At 62.7% G+C, this 18,358-nt stretch overlaps 1 protein-coding gene across 2 annotated transcripts; it reads left to right on the plus strand.

The window, feature by feature from the left end:
• The first annotated feature begins 980 nt into the window (after window positions 1-980).
• On the plus strand, window positions 981-16,647 carry TCIRG1 (T cell immune regulator 1, ATPase H+ transporting V0 subunit a3). Of its 2 annotated transcripts, none has more exons than XM_037899308.2 (20): window positions 981-1,070; window positions 4,764-4,884; window positions 5,276-5,354; window positions 6,582-6,811; window positions 8,359-8,453; window positions 8,689-8,815; window positions 9,026-9,108; window positions 9,501-9,594; window positions 9,978-10,190; window positions 10,701-10,851; window positions 11,188-11,327; window positions 11,409-11,566; window positions 12,218-12,308; window positions 12,418-12,536; window positions 13,290-13,503; window positions 14,482-14,598; window positions 14,780-14,899; window positions 15,585-15,702; window positions 15,922-16,093; window positions 16,305-16,647. In XM_037899308.2, exons 2-20 carry the CDS (start codon window positions 4,768-4,770, stop codon window positions 16,384-16,386), a joined length of 2,520 nt encoding a protein of 839 aa, XP_037755236.1. In that variant the 5' UTR covers window positions 981-1,070; window positions 4,764-4,767; the 3' UTR covers window positions 16,387-16,647. The 2 variants fall into 2 exon arrangements, with proteins under 2 accessions (XP_037755236.1, XP_043403919.1); XM_043547984.1 differs by lacking the exon at window positions 981-1,070 and adding an exon at window positions 3,804-4,346.
• The last annotated feature ends 1,711 nt before the right edge of the window (window positions 16,648-18,358 follow it).

Here is an 18,358-nt window from a genome sequence, read left to right on the forward strand (position 1 = left end):
TCCAGTTGCACAGGGACTTGTGCTCTAGGCCATGTATGTTGCCACACTAGGGTCAGCAGTGATTGAGAGGGGAGAGCACCCCCTATAGAGCCCCCCCATCCCACTCCACAACATGGTGTGCAGGGTGTATGTTTTGGCCTGGAAGGCTGGTATCCAGGTGCAAAGGGTTCAGTGTTGGGGGTGGGGATTCAGCTGTGGGGTGATCTGGCTGCTGGGGAGGGGGAGATGCACGGTGGTTCTGATGGGACATGGGAGCGATCTAGGTTTAGAGGTGTGGGAGGGTTTGATGTGGAGGGATCCAGGTGTGGGGCAGGCAGGCTCAGCCTGGCAGGATCCAAGGGTGGAGGGGCTTGGTGTGGGGTGAGAATCTGTGTGGGACAATCTGGGTGCAGGCAGCTCAGTGGGGGGTCTGGGTGCAGGTGGAATGGGACCGGAGGGGGGGAGTGTCCAGGTCAAAGTGGTTGGGGCTCAGCAGGGGTTCTACGTGTGGGGGGTATGGGGCTCAGTAGGGGGGGTCTTGGTGCAGGGGGCTCACTGGGTGGGTGCAGGTGCTGAGGGAGTGGGGGTCTGAATGCGGGGGGCAGGGGCTCAGCTGGGTGGTCCAGGTGCAGCTGGTTGGGGCTCAGTGGGGTGGGGTTCACTGGGGTGGCCCAGGTGCAGGTGGATCAGCGCGTGATCTGGGTGCGAGGGGGCCCGGATGCAGGGGGAGGGGGCTTGGCTGGCAGGGTCTGGGTGGGGGTCCAGTGGGGCCGAGGCTCGGCGGAAGGGGGGTCTGGATGCAGGGGAGGTGGGGCTCGCCCGAGGGGGGAGGAAGTCCAGATGCAGGGGGAGTGAGGCTCGGCGGGTTGAGTGGGGGGCAGCTCCCCGTACGGTGCCCCCTGCCCCGCGGCTGGGGCGCGCTTGGGGCAGGCAGCGCGGGAGGGGTGCGGAGCTTCCTGCAGCTGGCGGTGGGGGAGGTCCCGGGGGTGGGTCTGACCCGGCCCGGGAGCAGCCCGCCCAGGGGAGGAGGAAGTCCTAGCCTCCCGTCTCCCTCCAGCCCAGCCGGGACTAGCAGCTGGAGCCCAGCGCAGGTAGGAGCCGGGGCGCCCCCAGCTCTGCCCCTCTGCCGGCGGCGCCGGGACCCCGGCGGGTTCGCGGCCGGGTCCCACCGCGCGGGTGGAGGGTGTGATGGGACAGCCTGGCGGGGCCTGGCCCCACGTGCTGCTGCCGCCACTTCCGGCTCCCCCTCACCCCGTCCCGGCTCGGAGGGGGGGTCTCTTGTCCCTCCTCTGAGCCCCCTGGAGTGGGGTGACCCACTGCCCCCCCTTCCGAGGCTGCGGGGCTGGGGCACAGCTTGGCTCCAGGCAGGGGGTCCCCCCGCCCCCGGTGCTTGTGGGGCTGGCTGGGCATTGGGGTAGCAGAGCTTGGCTAAGGGGAGGAGAGATCGCCCTCCCCCATCCCTAAAACCGAGGGGCTGGGAGTCAGGCCCCCTCCCAGGGCTTCCGCTAGAGCTGCCCTGGGTCAGAGACTCCGGAGCAATTTGTATAGTGGGGGTGCTGAGAGCCACTGAACCACATTGTAACCCCTGTATATAACGGGAACCACTTCAAACCAGGGGAGGCGGCAGCCCCCCTAGTTCCAGCACTTATGCCCTGGGCCCATCCCAGTGGGAGCGGGGAGTCTGGCCTAGCCTGGGGCCCTCGGTAGCCACAGCTGGTGGTTGGTCAGAGCTGTGATGCCCCTGCCCCTCCTGGGGCGGCTGGGGCCCCTTGAGCTTGGGGCACTGGGGACAACACAAGGAGAACCCAAGTCAAGTCTTTGCGGTGGGGCTTGTGTCCCGCTCTGGACCAGGCTGTGTCTGAGCTGTGCGCAGCACGGTGCCGCAGCACCATGGGGCCTGCCTACGCCCCGTCCCTGTCACATCCGTGCGTCCCGGGGGGATTAGTGCAGCAGGGCAGGGCTGGGACCCCTGTGACATGGGGGCGCTGAGGCTCGGTAACTCAGGGCTTGTCTACATGGGGATGCCGATGGCAGGCGCTATTGCAGAGTAGTGGCTGCCACCCCAGCGGTGGTCTGTTCTGGAGCAAACGTCACTTGGTTCTGGGTATATTGCTGCGTTTCTAAAGCAGAGCCCGGTGGGGAGCCATTCCCCAATAGTTATTGCTGTCAGTTTCCTGTGTCAGAGCAGGGACTGGAACCTGTGGCCCGGGTGGGCACGCTACCCACTGGGGCGGCCTTCCTCTGCTGCTCCCTTGCTAGGTGGGCCTGTGTCCTTGCTCCAGGGTTACCGTGAGTGCAGTGCTACGCATGGCAAGCCGCGCTCTAGCATGGTTGGGGTGCTGCCTTCCTGTGCAGTCAGTGAGGCAGGGCATGTTCCAGATGGGGGCTAATGCTTGAGTGGGGTGGCATGCGGGTGTGGCTGAAATGGGGCGATACAAGACTTGTGCCCAGGATAGCTGGCACCCGTGTGCTCTGGCCATGCCACAGGAGTCGCAGGGAACGTCTCCGCTGTCACAGATCAACAGCATCGGTGCTACGCCCCCAGTTTTGGAACAATCTCTGGAACGAACCCTTCAGTTCGCCCAGCCCTCAAGGGGTCTCAATCTTAGTGCATGGGGTAGGCCTCAATGCCTCCTTCCGGTGAACCTCTGGGGCTCCAGCACACATGTTTCACAGCATGAGCTTTGCCTGAGCTTTGCCTCAGCATGAGTCTAGCTGAACTGAACTGCTGGGAGAGACTAGGCCACTCTTCAGGGACTAATGCACCTCAGCCAGTGTTTGCAGTGACACTCAGGGTTGGCAAACCAGGTGGGTTTATTTGTCACCTCTTACATAGCATGGGGCGGCCTTAGGTCAGCAGAGAGAACTGAAGGTTAAAGCATCGACCGTTCTGGTCGGCCAGAGCCCAGCCAAGCTGGAGCAAAGGCTGGACACATACACAACTAGGTTGATGCAAGGCAGCCTACTTCAACCTAACTTTGTAGCATAGACCAGGCCTTAGTCTCTTAGCCTGTCCTGAGAGCAAACAGTCCTTCCCCTGCCCTCTGGGTAACAACATGAAATATGGGGGAACTGAGGCACGCATGGGCTTAATTAAAAATATTACAGAAAATTCCCACTTTGTCACATACCCTGCAGATGGAGGGGTGATTCCTAGGTTGGGTAGAGTTTCCTGCACTAGTGTGTACAGCTACTTATGAATTGCATCTCCAGTGACAGTGTAGACAGGCCCCCAGAGAGCTCCACTTATGGGCCGCTCTAATTGTATCTTCGGGGCTAGCACTAGGTTCTGTGGGTTCCCGAATCCAGCTGTGCCTGGTTCTGGAGGGGATGGACGTTGGCTTGGACACACTAACATCTCCCATGTACAGTGTTACCCCTGGGCTAGCATGCTGGGAGCGTTGGCTGCTCCATGGGATAATGGTCCTCTTGCCAGCCTTGGGCCAGTGTCATTGGGAGGTGGCAGGAGGGAAGGAGGCAGCTTGGAAGGAACAGTCGGTGGCGCTGTCTACCTGTCTGTGAGGCTGGGGGAGCTGGCTGCGGCTGGGCTGGCTGCAGCGCTGGTGCCCCATAGAGGCAGAAGAAGAGAGGAGAGGGCGGCACGGACTAGCCCTGGGGCCGAGTCCTGCATGGCAGGGAGAGCCAGCCCAAATGCCTCCACTTCAGAAACGTGGGCCTTTCTGCCCCCAGCGCAGCTGTGTCCCCTGGGCTGGGGATCCCACTGGAGTCCTGTTCGCAGCGGGCAGTAGCCAGTGATGCCTCAAGGTGGGCCGGGTGTGGTTCAACGCCAGGGGGCTGCTTGACCCGCTCCTGGCGCGGCCGGGACCCTGTGCAGGCAGCGGGATTCCCTCCCCAAGGCCGCTTGTGTTTCCCTGCTTTCAGCTGGAGTGTTGGCATGGCCCTATTGCAGTGAGCTGGGCCCAGCCTGAGGCCTGGATCCCCTCCTCCCCCTGCCCCAAGAGCTGCTGCTGGGCCCCAGCTGTCCTCCAATTGCAATGGGGCTTGGAGGGTGCTCCGAATCCCTTAGCGAGCCCATTTGACCCTCTTCTCCCGAAATCGCTTGCCTGGCAGCAAGGGCCTCATGTGCCCTCCCCTGCCCCTTGTTGGGCCATGGGGGTCTGGCTGTGTCAGCCCCAAAGGTGAACGGCACGGCCAGTCCTGACTCAGGCGCAGCTGAGGCTGAGCTGGTCTGGGATGGAGGGGGATGGTGCTACTGGAAACTATTTTGCAACCTCCGAGGTCAAAAAAGTCCAGGGTGACTCAGCCGAGCTGCTGCCGGGTGTCTCGTGGGCAGAGCTGCGGATCCTTGTTCCCTGGGTGGGTCCCTTACGCCGTGTGCCCCCCGCAGCTGCAAGGCCATCCCTGAGGTGAGCGACTGGCTGGGATGGCTGCTGAGGTGCCAGCGGGACAGATGACTGGAGCTTGGTGTGACTGTCTGGGGGCCGGGCTGGGTTGTTGGGGAGCTGGAATCTGAGCCACAATTGCCCCTCCTAGCTGGAGCGGGGGCTCCCAGCCATGCCCAGAGCTGCTGGGAGTGCTGTGGCCCTGCCGCCCATCTCTGCCAGCTCCAGCTCCTGCCGGTGGCACAGACCGCTTCATCTCCTCCCTGCCAGGCGAGGAGTCCGTCCCCACGCCTGGGCTGCCTGCTACAGCATGGCTTCCGCTGCCCCTCGCACCAGCCCCCTTCCCCATGGCTGCAGGGGTCTCTTTCCTGCGGGGCGGGGCTGGGTCTCTGTGCCCCTGCCCTCGCCGCCAGGTGCCTGACTCTCCCCTTCCCCCGGCAGCGCCATGGGCTCCATGTTCCGCAGCGAGGAGGTCTGCCTGGCCCAGCTCTTCCTGCAGTCGGCCTCGGCCTACGCCTGCGTCAGCGAGCTGGGCGAGAGGGGGCTTGTGGAGTTCAGAGACGTATGTGCAGGGCGGGACATGGGGAGCAGAGGGGAGGGTCACTGGCTGGGGTGGGGTGGGGGGGAGGTGGCCGTCGGGGGGTGGTTGGGAGAAGTCGGGGTCCTGGAGCAGGGGAGGAAGGGGGCATGGGGAAGCCAGGGTATCTGGTGCCTATGGGGGGCAATGGGAATTGGGGTTTGTCACTGGGGCGCTGTTGAGGAGGGTAGGGGAAGTTGGGGACCCTGACTGGGGAGGTGTCTGGGCAGCTGGTCCCAATGGGGCAGGAGTTGGGGTCCCTGACTGAGGGGTCAGGGCTGTTGGGGTGGCTGGTCCCTGCCTAGCCGCCCGGAGTCGGGGCCCTATGCAGGGTGGGCTGCAGCTGGGCTCTGATGTGCTGTCTCTGCTCCCCCAGCTCAACCCCAATGTCAACGCCTTCCAGCGGCGCTTCGTGGGTGAGGTGCGGCGTTGCGAGGACATGGAGAAAACCTTCAGTGAGTGCCCAGCCACCCTGGGGGAGGGGGCTCCTTCTGGGGGACAGGGAGACTTGGAGGAATATCTAGGACATTGGGGACACCATGGGGTGAGGGGAAGCGGGGGTAGGCTCTGGGGTGGTGGAGAGCATGTGTGTGGAGGGAAGGGAGGGTAGGCTCTAGGCAGGTGGGAACCCTGTGGGGAGGAGGTCTCTCTGGGGTGGCAGGGGCTGCACGTGGGAATGGGAGCCTGGAGTGGTGGGATGGAGGGGGTCTGTGGTGGCAGATGCCCAGTGGTGTGGGGTTAAGTTAGTTAAATCCAAAGCAGACTGTGGAGAGTTACAAAGGGATCTCTCAAAACTGGGTGACTGGGCAACAAAATGGCAGATGAAATTCATTGTTGATAAATACAAAGTAATATACAGTGGAAAACATAATCCCAACTATACATATACAATGATGGGATGTAAATTAGCTGTTACCACCCAAGAAAGAGATCTTGGTATCATTGTGGATAGTTGTCTGAAAACATCCACTCAGAGTGTAGCAGCAGTCAAAAAGCAAACAGAATGTTGGGAATCATTAGGAAAGGGATAGATAATAAGACAGAAAAGATTATATTCCTTCTATATAAATCCATGGTACGCCCACATGTTGAATACTGCCTGCAGGTGTGGTCGCCCTGTCTCAAAAAAGATATATTGAATTGGAAAAGGTACAGAAAAGGGCAACAAAAATGATTAGGGGTATGGAATGGCTTCTGTATGTGGTGAGATTAATAAGATGGGGACTTTTCAGCTTGGAAAAGAGACAACTAAGGTGGGATATAATAGAGGTCTATAAAACCATGAATTGTGTGGAGAAGGTAAAAAAGGAAGCGTTATTTGCTCCTTCACATCTCACAAGAACCAAGGGTCACCCAATGAAATTAACAGGCAGAAGGTTTAAAACAAACAAAAGGAAGTATTTCTTTACCCAACGCATAGTCAACCTGTGGAACTCGTTGCTGGTGGATGTTGTGAAGGCCAAAAATATAACTGGATTAAAAAAAGAACTAGATAAGTTCGTGGAGGATAGGCCCATCAATGGCTATTAGCCCAAATGGTCAGGGACACAACCCCATGCGCTGGGTGTCCCAAAGGCTGTAACTGCCAGAAGCTGGGGAGAGGAGTGTCTCCAGATGGGTCCCCGTTTGGGGGCAGGCTGTGCATGGGTAGTGTTGATGGGCGCTATGTCCCTGCTGTGCAGCGTTCCTGCACCAGGAGCTGCGGAAGGCAGGGCTGGCACTGGGGCCCTGCCCTGAAAGCCCCCCGGCCCCTCTGCCCCGTGATGCCCTGCACATCCAGGAGCAGTCCGAGCAGCTGGCCCAGGAGCTACGCGAAGTGAGCCGCAACTGGGAGTCGCTGGGCCGGCGCCTGCGGGAGCTGCAGGAGTATGCGCATGTCCTGCGCGAGGGGCAGCGCTTCACCGGCCAGCTGGTGAGTCCTCTTGCAGGGCCAGAGCAGTGGCCTTGGGGGTGAGGAGGGGGCTGGAGGGCGCAGAGGAGGGGCAGAGTAGAGAGGCCTGGGGGGCAGGGAGGGGATAGTTGAAGTAAGGGGTCTTGGGGTTGGGGGGCTGGGAGGGTGTGATGGTGTCCCTGGGGTGTAACCTGGACTGGGGGCCTGCTGAGCCCTGTTCCACCAACCTGGGTTGCCTCTCACACTGTGATGCTGATGTCAGACTACAAAACTTGGATAGGCACTGCACTTACACAGACATCCACAGGCAGAGACACGCCCAGCTGAGTTACTTGAATGATCTCCCAGCCACTCATGAACCATCAATAGAGAGGTTCCAGCCAATTCCCCCCAGCTCCAGCCCTACATCCCAGGACTGTACCGTCTTACACTGTTCAAGGCCCCCTTGGGCAGTGCAAGTTCATTAAGTAGTTTGTCACTCCCTCTATGTGGAGTGGACGCACACTAGCCTTTTTAAACTGAGCTGAGATTTCCCAAGCACTTCAACCAAAGCACACTGTTTTAGGTAAAATATAAAACAGATTTATTAAATACAGAAAGATCGATTTTAAGTGAATATAAGTAGCAGGCACAGAGATCAAAGTTGATTACTTAAGAAATAAAAATAAAATAAATTTGCAGTCTAAGTTCTACAAACTAAACAGGATTTGAATCAAGCAGTGTCTCACCCTGGCCGATGGTACAAGCAGGTTACAGATCCTCAGTGCACAGGCTGGGACTCTTTTCCAGCCTGGGACCACCCTCCTCAGTTCAAAGTCTTTGTCCTCCAGATATTTCCCCTCCCAACTCAAGTCAATTCTTGGAAGAAAGAGGCCAAGTGATGATGTCACTGTCCCTCTCTTATAGCTTCTTCCAGCTTGCTTTGCTGTGACATGGGGATCAGGCAGTCTTCATTGGTCAAGCAGTCTCCACTGCATACACGCTCTCTCTGAGAAGTCTCTGGGATGGCCCTTGGGAGAGTGGATTCCCTTTAATGGGCCATCAGCACGTCTGGCTGGTCCTTTGTTGCAACTGAAAGGTTGGCTGGGGGCATCTCACAAAGTATTTCAGTAACACATGTAGCAATGCGTCATAACTTCACACACAACGGTAGCACATACAATCCAACTGTATTCATATTCAGCAGATCAAGATTATTAAAATGATACCTCACAAGACATACTATGTACAAAACTTATCATAATTATATGACTGTAGAGAATATGATAGTTCCAGGGTGCTACTTTGAGGTATAGAGGGGCAGAATGGAAGGGAATCTAGGAGGCAGAGAGGGGATGGTTGGAGTGGGGATGTCCTAGAGGTTGGGGATTAGGGAGGGGTGAAGTGGGTCACCCCCAGGGCTGGGCACTGGTGTGTGTGGGGAGGCCTTTGGTGGATTCCTGGGGGAGAACGGAGAGGTTGCCAGGCAAGGAGGGGGGCACTGTGGTGCCGGCTCCCTGGGGGAGGGGGAAGGAGGGGGCCCCGTTGGGCTGGGCAGCTCCCCTGATGGACTCTCTCCTGTGTGGCAGGCATCACTGGGCTCCCCTGCCCGGCCCCGCGCCCTCTCGGACCAGGAGCCCCTGCTCAACCCGTCCACAGCACCGCGACTCGATGTCAAAATCAAGTGAGTTGGTTCCAGAGCGGGCGGGATGAGTTACAGATGGGGCAGCAGCTGTGGGGCAGGCCCCGTCTGGGACAACGTGGGGGTGGGGGGCAGAGCGGGGCTGTGCCTGGGACATGGCGCATTCTGTGGTGTTGTCATGGATGCTGTGGTGCCCTTGGGCGCTGTGGGGCTGTTCTGCCCTCGGATGCCAGCGCCCCTCCTCCCCCTTGGCTCTCTCTTCTCTCCCCTCCCCCAGCTTTGTGGCGGGCGTGATCCACCCGTGGCGGGTGACCTCCTTTGAGCGGCTGCTGTGGCGTGCCTGCCGCGGGTACCTCATCGCCAACTTTGTGGAGATGGCGGAGCCCATGGAGGACCCAGCCACAGTGAGTGCGCGGCGGGAAGTGGGGATGCAGCAAGGGTGGTCGGAGCAGGTCTGGGTGTCTGTGAGGGGGGCAGGCCTGGAGGGGACGTGGGTGGATCTGAGTGGGGTGGAGATGGGGGGGTTTCTCCGGAGCCTGGGAGCATGGGGGGGGTTGGTTTGTAGGTGACCCTGTGCTGTGCTGAGGCTCATGGGTAATGTGCTCCCCTCACAGGGTGAGAGCATCACCTGGGTTATCTTCCTCATTTCCTACTGGGGGGAGCAGATCGGACAGAAAATCCGCAAGATCTCGGACTGGTGAGTGCTGCCCCCCGCCTGCCCCGTCACCCCCCAAGCTCCGGCGCTCTATAAGCCTGCTGCTGCCGTGTGAGGGGTCCTGGTGCCACATCGCAGCTGCTCTTGTTCCTGTCTGGGGAGCTAGGTATCTTGGGGGCAGCCCCTCCCCTACCTCCTGGTGTGGCTGCTCCCTAGGGCGGAGTGGGAGCAGAATGCCGGGGCCCCCCTCAGCCGGCTGGCATGACTGCACTTGGCCATAGGACACGCAGGATTGATGGCAGTTGTTTGTGTCTCCAACCCAACCCAATCCCTCCCTCCCTCCCGCCCCCCCGGCTGTCCGGTTTCTCCCTCACATAACTCAGCCCCCCTCTCCCCCAACATACCCCCCACTCACCTGTGTGTGTCTCTCCCAGCTTCCACTGCCACATGTATCCCTACGCCGACAGGGAGGCCGAACGGCTGGAGGTGCTGAGTGGGCTGCTCACCCAGATCAATGACCTCACCACGGTGAGATGGGGGGGGTTCCAGGGATACTCCCCAATCAATGACCTCACCTCAGTGAGATGGGGGGCTGCGGGGGGCTGCGGGGATGCTCCCCGCTCAACAAGCTCACCGTGGTGACATGGGGGAGCTGCGGGGGTGGGTGTGTGTCCTGAGGACGCTCCCTGCTCAACGACCTCACCGCGGTGAGATGGGCGGGCTTGCGGGGGGGCCCCGGGACACTCTTCGCTCAACGACCTCCAGCGTTAAGGGTCCCAGGCTGCAAGGGAGGTGGGCAGCAGTTGAGGACCCTACCAGGGTGGAGGGGAAATATTGGGGTGGGGGCCCCAGCTGTGTTGGGATAATGGGGGATTGGTGTCTGCCCCTGTGAACCTCCCTCCCCCCGGCAGGTGCTGGGGGAGACGGAGCAGTACCTGTCCCAGGTGCTGCAGAAGGTGGTGCTGATGCTGCCGGCCTGGCGCGTGAAGGTGCAGAAGATGAAGGCCATCTACCTCATCCTCAACCAGTGCAGCTTCAATGTCATTGAGAAGTGCCTCATCGCCGAGGTGTGGTGCCCCGTGCGTGACCTGCCACAGGTGCAGGAGGCCTTGCGCCACGGATCGGTATGTGCCTCTGCCTCCCCTTCCCCCATGCCGTGGACTGGTCCATGTCCTCCCCCACGCACCTTCCCACGGATTGGTACAGGCCCCCTTCCCCCCCGGATCGGTATGTGCTCCGCCCGCCCTCCCCCACGCCATGGACTGGTACATGTCCGTGCCATCCCCCCTGCCTCCCACGGAATGGTATGTGCCTCCACCTGCACCCCCAAACCATGGATCGCTTCATGCCTCCACCCCCCCGACCCCCCGTGCCAGTCCATGTTCTCCCCCCATGGATTGGTTGGTGTCTCCCCTGCCCACCCCTTCCACGTCGGTGTGTCCCTAGCCTCTCCCCACCCCCTCCTACTATGCCACACTTCCCTCCATGCCTTGCCCTGCCCTGTCCTGCCCTCCTCCGGCTGTGCCCTAGTCCCAGCCAGCCCCTGCCTGCTCCCCAGGGGGCAGTGGGGGTGGGGGGGGTGGGATTGGTGTTGCCTCGAGGCTCCCTAGTCCCAGGCCTGCCTTCCCTTGTAGCACAAGAGCGGCTCAGGGGTGGAGTCGTTCGTGCACCGGATCCCCAGTTCTGAGAGCCCTCCCACCCTCATCCGCACCAACAAGTTCACCACTGGCTTCCAGAGCATCGTCGACGCCTATGGGGTCGCCAGTTACCAGGAGGTGAACCCGGGTAAGGGACCCCCGGGGCCACCTCCCCGTTTTTGGGTTGGATCGGAGCCAGCGCCCTCTACAGGGGAAAATCCCCATGGCCCATTCCCTGCCCCCTGAGCCAGCCAGTCCCCCCCCCTTGGGCCAGATCGGAGCCAGTGCCTCCCAGAGGGGAAAGGTCCTGTGTCCCATCCCCAGCCCCCCTGAGTCGGCCAGTGCCCCGCCCTGGGGCCAGATCGGAGCCAGCGCCCCCCAGAGGGGAAAGGTCCTGTGTCTGGGGTGTGGCAAGGTGGTCTGGGGAGGGGGAGTTCATGTGGGGTGGGAGGGCCTCTCTCTGATGTGCTCCCTGCCCCCACAGCGCCCTACACCATCATCACATTCCCCTTCCTGTTTGCTGTCATGTTCGGGGACGTGGGCCACGGACTGCTGATGTTCCTTTTTGCCCTCTGGATGGTGCTGGCTGAGAGCAGCCCCCGCCTGAGGGAGGCACGCAACGAGGTGAGCAAGGGGGAGACTGCTAGGGTGGGAGAGGGCTGGGCTGTTATGGAGCTGTGCCTCCATCTGTCTGTCTGTCCCCAGATCTGGCAGACGTTCTTTGAGGGGCGCTACCTGATTCTGCTCATGGGGGCCTTCTCCGTCTACACCGGCTTCATCTACAATGAGTGCTTCAGCAAGGCCACCGCCATCTTCCCCTCCGCCTGGAGTGTGGCCACCATGGTCAAACACTCCAACTGGAGGTGGGCCCTGCTTCCCCCGCCTGGTACCCTGCTCCCCTCCATGGGATCCCAGCTTGCACCCCTGCCTGGTACCCTGCTCCCCTCGCAGGACCCTCAGCTGGTACCTGGCCTTGGTACCCTGCTGGACCCCCGCCTGGTACCCTGCTCCCCTCGCAGGTTCTCTGCCTGCTCCCCCTGCAGGATCCCTGCCTGCTCCCACCCCATGGGATCACCACCTGGTACCCTGCCCCCATCAGCTATCCCCCACTGGGTTCCTGTTCTCACACCCCCTGCCTGCTCCCCCACCTGGTACCCTGTCGTCCCTGCACCAGGACCCCTGCCTGCTCTCCTGCCTGGTACCCTGCTCACTACCCTCCATGGGACCCCTGCCTGCTTCCCCACCTGGCTGCTGCTCACCCCCCAGGACCCTGTCTGCTACCCCACCCCTCTTCTCACACCCCAGCCTGCTCCCCTGCCCCCATACCCGTTACCCACCTGTGGGATCCCCATCCCCTCCGTCCCATTCCTGGCTTCCCACACCGATGTGCCCCGTCCCTGCCACCTGCCCTGCATACTCCCCTGCGTCAGCACGCCTCCCCACGTACTGCTCCACCTGCAGATCCGTATGTGCCCTCCACTCTCCCCAGCACTGACACCCCCCTGTCCCCACAGCTCCGACTACTTAGCCAGCCACGCCTTCCTCACCCTGGACCCCAACGTCACTGGAGTCTTCAAGGGGCCCTACCCCTTCGGGATCGACCCGGTGAGTAGGGAGGGATGGGGGGACGTGCTGGCCGACTGCCCCCCCCCCCCCCCCCCCCGCCCTGCTCCTCCCACTGGGAGCTCAGACGCCTCCTCTCACCTGGCTGCAGGTCTGGAGCCTGGCCAACAACCACCTGAACTTCCTGAACTCCTTCAAGATGAAGATGTCAGTGATTCTGGGCATCATCCACATGAGCTTCGGGGTGCTGCTCGGTGTCTTCAACCACCTGTGAGTCGCCGCTGCCTGGGGGGCTGCCAACACCCACCCATGCTGCCCACCTGTGCCCCCTCGCTTCGGCCCGGCAGGCCATGTGCCCTTGAGGAAAGGGCTACAGAGCCTAGTGAATCCCCCACTCTGGCCCCACCCTTTCCTTATGCTCGGGGATCTGCATCTGTGGGAAATCCTGGCCCTGGTGGGGGGGGAAGGATTGGCACCTGAGCCTGGGGCCCTGCCTGCTGGCAGCCCTGCGCTGGGACAGAGACCCCTCCCCCTCAAGCCTTCCCTGCCCTGGGGCGTGGCCCCAACCCCAGTCCCTCGGGCAGACGGTGGCACTCCTCTGAACTGGCCTTCCACCAGTGCCACTTGTCTCTCTGTGCAGGAGCGGCCCCCTGGGGCTTGCACTGGGGCTTGTGCCCAGTGCAGAGGGGGCTTGTTCTAGCCCCTTGGGGCTTTGTGAGGTATGAGCTGGCCGTGCTGCCAGGCTGGGGAGGAAGCCTGCCAGGGCAGCTCTGGGGCTCCTGCTGCCAGGAAGGGGTGTGTCCGCAACTTTGCTGCGCTATCTGACTCCCCTGCCCAGTCCCCCAGGGCACACCCTGAACCCCTGGCAGCTGGATCCTGCCTGTCAGGATTGCTGCTCTCGGCTCCAACCAGGGCAGCGGTGCAGTGCACCGGGCCACCTCCCAAGGGTCACTGCTCCCTCCATGGGGGCAGGCAGCCCGACTATGCAGGGCCTGGGCCGACTCCCCTCTCGCTGGCACACAGGCACTTCAGGCAGCAGTACCAGGTGGCACTGGTCTTCCTGCCCGAGGCGCTCTTCCTGCTGGCGCTCTTTGGCTACCTCGTCTTCATGATCTTCTACAAGTGGATCACGTTCAGTGCTGTCAACTCCCTGCTGGCACCCAGCATCCTCATCCACTTCATCGACATGTTCCTGTTCACCGAGAACCCGGACAACCACCCGCTGTATCCGGGACAGGTAACCCCAACCACAGACGCTGTGCCCGGCACTGGTAACTCTCACAGGTAACCCCGACAACCCCCCTACAGTGCCCGGGACGGGTAACCCCGACAACCCCCTACAGTGCCCGGGACGGGTAACCCCGACAACCGCCCACTGTATCCGAGTCAGGTAACCCCGACACCACCTGCTGTCCCCAGGTCAGGTAACCCCGACAACCGTCCTCTGTGCCTGGGACAGGTAACTCGTACAGGTAACCCCGACAACCACCCACTGCACCCAGGATGGGGAACCCCGCTGGCCGGTCCCCGCTGCCCCCGGGATGGGTAAACCGAACAACCACCCGCTGCGCCCGGGACAGGGAACCCTGACGGCCAGCCCCCACTGTGCCTGGAACGGGAACCCCTGATGGCCGCTCCCTGCTCTGCTCAGGAGGGGGAACCCCCACACCAGGCCAGCATCTGCAGCTGCTTTCCACTGCCCCCACCCAGTCCGGTTCCCACCTGCCCCCCAGATCAGTCCGAAAGGCCTATCACACCTGGCCAGACCCAAGGCTGGTGTGGTGGGACCCAACCTCCGGATCTCATGTGCCGCTCACCCCCTGGGGCTGGGCAGAGCCGGGTCACTGTCCTAGCTCTGGGTCTCTTGGTCCCACACCCAGGGCGGCCCCATGTCTGCCACCCTTTCTGGGCACACGCAGCACAGCCCGGGTGGCTGGGCCCTGGAACCAGCTCCTCAGTTAGCCCCTTCGGGGCAGGCTAGGGCTGAGCCATGTGCTGAACTGGCCATTTGACTCTGAGCAAAGCAGGAGAACTACAGAGCTTTGCAACACAGAAACCATCCTGCCTGCGGCCCCGGGTCTAATCTCCCCCCACGGGCCCTGGGGCTGGGCAGCCCCTCCACAGCCAGGGCTCCCTGCCCGTGCTAGTGTCGGCCCCCAGCACAGAGCAGCAGCCACTGTAAAAGTCCGTCTTTTATACCCTCTCCCCACTGCAGGTGACGGTGCAGAATGTCCTGGTCGTCCTGGCTCTGGCCTCTGTGCCTGTCCTGCTCCTGGGCAGGCCCGTGTACCTGTGGTGCCAGCACCGCCGCAGGGGGCGCCCTCATCTTGGGGTAAGGGGCTGGGCGGGGGCCCTGGGGGCCCCTGGAGGGCTGGGCTGGCGGCAGGGTTGTGGGGCTCTGTGGGACCTCTCCAAAGGGAGCTGCAGGTGCCGTGGGTTGGGACGGGGGCTGTGATCAGTGGAGTGTGTCCCTCACCCCCCATGTTTGATGTGTGGCTCTGGGCTCTGCACAGCTGGGCCCACCTGGGGACGCCGGGGAGCGTCAGCCACTGCTGAGCTCGCAGGAGCCGGGGAACTCGGTGAACGTCACGGAGGCCGACGTGGAGCGTGGCGGGCATGGCCCTGAGCCTGAGGTGAGATCCCTGTGGCACTCTGATGGCTGGGGAGGGGGATGGGTTTAACGCCACTGGGTGCCGGGACCTCCCCGCTGTCCTGCCAGTCCCACTCAGCATGGGGGAGCCCCACAGCAGCTCTGGCCCCGGCCACCTTCTCATCTGTGGGACTGAAATGTCCCTGCACTGGGTGGGGGCAGGGCCATTCAGAGGGGTGGGGCTTGACCAGCTGCTGCCCATCCCCCCAGCATGGCACAGAGTGGCCGCGGAGTGGAAGGACAGGGTCCTGGGGTGGGCAGGAGACCCTGAAGCTATGAGCGTCAGGGACGGGATTAGTCCCCCCTCCCCATCCCAGTCTTCTCTCGCTGCACAGGGGGTGGAAAAGGGCACTGCTGGTTGGCTGGGCTCCCATGTAGCCTGTGGGCTGTCCCCCTGACAGCCAGCTGAGTGAGCTCCAGATGGTATGTGTCTGCCTGAGCCCACGGCAAGGGGCAGAGAGAGCTTATGGATGGGCCCGGGGTTAGCTCAGTGTGCCAAAGCTGGAGGAGAGTGGCTGGACATGGCGCCCCGCTCCCGCTGTGTGGTGCTGCCCTACGCCCCGGGGCTGGGCATGGTGCCATGGCTGGGTGCTGCCCTACGCCCGGGCATGGTGCCATGGCTGGGTGCTGCCCTTCACCCCGTCCCACTGCTTTGGTGTCTCCCGCAGTTTGAATTCTCTGAAGTCTTCATGCACCAGGCTATCCACACCATCGAGTACTGCCTGGGCTGCATCTCCAACACGGCCTCCTACCTGCGCCTGTGGGCGCTCAGCCTGGCCCATGCACGTGAGTCGGGGGAGGGGGGGGTCCTCACAGCCTCCTACCTGTGCTGAACTTGCCCCACAAATGCTTTGTGGGCCCTCATGCAGACCCCTGGAGGGAGGAGGTGGGAGGGAGGCCTGTGAGGGGCAGGGTGGGGGGGTGCAGGGGAGGGAGGCGAGGTGGGGTGGGAGGTGTCGGTGAAGGGGGGAATGCCCAGCTCTGACCCCCCCAGTGCCCCTGCAGAGCTGTCGGAGGTGCTGTGGACCATGGTGATGCGGAACGGCTTCCTGATGCACGTCTACGTGGGCGGGGTGCTGCTTGTGCCCGTCTTCGCCTTCTTCGCCGTGCTGACGGTGGCCATCCTGCTGGTGATGGAGGGGCTGTCGGCTTTCCTGCACGCCCTGCGCCTGCACTGGTGAGCCCCCCACCCCCGTACTCCCAGCGGGGGGAGGGGGGGAGCGGCTTTGGACTCTGGGTTGTGGTGGACGGGTGGGTCTGGGGTGGGTCAGCCCCTGGCATGCCCGGTGTTCGTACCCAGCACCTCCCTTGGGATGGGGGAGGCCCGTGGTCAGTTGTGGGGGGTGATGTCTGCGCTGACTCCCCCGCCCCTCCTGTGTTGTTTGCAGGGTGGAATTCCAGAACAAGTTCTACGTGGGCACCGGGTACAAGCTGAGCCCCTTCGCCTTCCCGCCCGACAGCTGGGAGTAGGGCCAGCCCGGCCCTCGGGACCACGTGCCCCCCCGCCACCCCCACCTCAAAGGGATGGTGCCCCCTCCCACCCTGTCCCAGGGGCCTCTCTTTGGGTTTGCATCTTCTACACTGGCCACTGCTCCCCTAAGCCTGGTGCTGTTTCCCCTCCCCTCCCCTCCGGTCTGGTGCTGTCATCCGCTGTCTGCAGAGCCTGGTGCTCCCTGCCTTGGCACAGATTACTTCTGTCCTGTCTTTTGTACGATTAAAGAGTGAAACAGCCCTGTCCCTGTCAGTGTGTAACTGTAAACCACTGGGCCTCTGGTGGCGCTCACGGGGCCTGGCCAGCTGAGCTCCCGGCTCTGGAGCGTGAACCTGCCCTGCCCTCGGTCTGGGCAGCTCTCCCAGCAGAGCTCACTCGAGCAGCATCTTGCACAGCCCTCGCTGCAGTTACCCTACACCGGCACCAGCTGGCGCTGTCTCCCCTCGCTAAACTGGTCCAGCACCCCTGGGTGTGAATCATGTGTCAGACCAGCTGGGGCCAAGGCTCTGTTGGTTGCCCCCTGGTCAGCACTGGCTGGGGGGGGGGGAGTGTTGAAGGCAGCTCCTGCCTGAGCGGGAGGGGGGCAGGATCTGACCAGCCATGTGCTATGTGCTCTGGGCACTGCCCTGCCCTGTGTCTTGGGCATGAGCTGCGGCTCCCGCTCCCGGGGCAGTGCTCAGGGCTCCCCCCGACACCAAAGGCTTGTGCAGGGATGTTTAATGGCCACAAGCTGGGGAGACTTGTGTGGCAGCTCGTGGGCCGGGGGCTTGCCCTGCAGCAGCGGAGAGGGAGGGGAGCCCCGCAGCCCCGCCTCGAGCAGCTGGCTAGGATATGGGGAGCCCAGCCTGGCCAGGGATACTGTGAGTGGGGAAGCAGGGGGGCTCCTAGCGAGGCTCTCAGGCTGGAGCCTGCCTGTGTCACGCTGCAGCTGGGTCTCACCATGGGGCAGCCATCTGAGTACTTGGGAGTGGGGGTGAGTCAGAGTGGGTCCTATGCGTCCCCCAAGCAGCCGGGGGGAGAGCCCCACTACCTATCACTGCTGCCCGTAGTTGAGGGCGGGGGGGCTGGCACTGTAGACGTTGAATGGGTGGAGGCTGGCAGGCAGTGGGTACGGTGTCACCCGTGGCTTGGCCCCGACGTACATGCTGTGGTAGGAGAGGGGCTTGTACAGGGGGGCCCCCAGCTCTGGCGGGAGAGGGCGCCGCGTAGCTGAGCTGTCCTGGAAGCCACGGGCTCCGGTGAGTGGCACGAGGGGGGGGTTCTGGAGCTGGGTGGCCTCTCGCAGGAGGGTGGCAGGGAGCTGCCCCCTGACACGGCGCCGGCCCGGCAGCCCTGGGGAGAGAGCAGAGAACAAGGGCGGGTCACAGCCACGGCAGGGCTGCTGTGCCAAGGTCCCCAAGCCCTGCCTCTGCCAGAGCCCCTCTCCCTCGGCTCTCCCCTGCCCCCTACCTCAGCCAGTGCTAGAAGCTGAGCCCAAGAGCCCCAGCACCCGTCTGTGGCTCCCTGAGCCCTGCCCTGCCCGCATGGCCTGCCCAGCTGCACGTGGTGAAGGGGCCCTGGGTGGGGCTCCTCCAGCACCCACAGCCCCTAAGACTCCCCACAGCCCAGCACCTCCAGCCCCGGTGTGCGCCCAGCCAGCTGTATGTAACAGCCCTGCCCCCGCATGCTCTCCAGCAGGGCTAGGGGTGGGGGAGCACCCTGGTGTCAGAGCTAATAGCCCTTTGGGTGGGGGTTACCTTTCTGCATATCCTTAAGCTGGGAGGAGGGGCCCGTCCCCCGAGTGTGGGCCAAGGTTCCCAGCAGAGGTCCTGATGCCCCAGGCCTGCACATGAGAAGGGGGAGGGTGAGAAATGGGGAGGAGGCTTAGCTGGGGTCAGACATTTGGGTGGGGGGGGGGGCAGGAGGATGGGCAGAGGTGCTCCTCCCCCACCAGAACACAGCTCCCCTGGG

This window comes from Chelonia mydas, chromosome 6, assembly GCF_015237465.2.
Source record: "Chelonia mydas isolate rCheMyd1 chromosome 6, rCheMyd1.pri.v2, whole genome shotgun sequence".
Taxonomy (NCBI): Eukaryota; Metazoa; Chordata; order Testudines; family Cheloniidae; genus Chelonia; species Chelonia mydas.

Bases quoted from the DNA above. Each gene is read 5' to 3' on its own strand.
- TCIRG1 (XM_043547984.1), top strand. From the start codon at position 4,174: ATGGAGGGGGATGGTGCTACTGGAAACTATTTTGCAACCTCCGAGGTC. The intron at 5,355-6,581 runs GTGAGTGCCCAG...CCTGCTGTGCAG, and splicing joins GGACATGGAGAAAACCTTCA to CGTTCCTGCACCAGGAGCTG. The intron at 14,900-15,584 runs GTGAGATCCCTG...TGTCTCCCGCAG, and splicing joins GGCATGGCCCTGAGCCTGAG to TTTGAATTCTCTGAAGTCTT.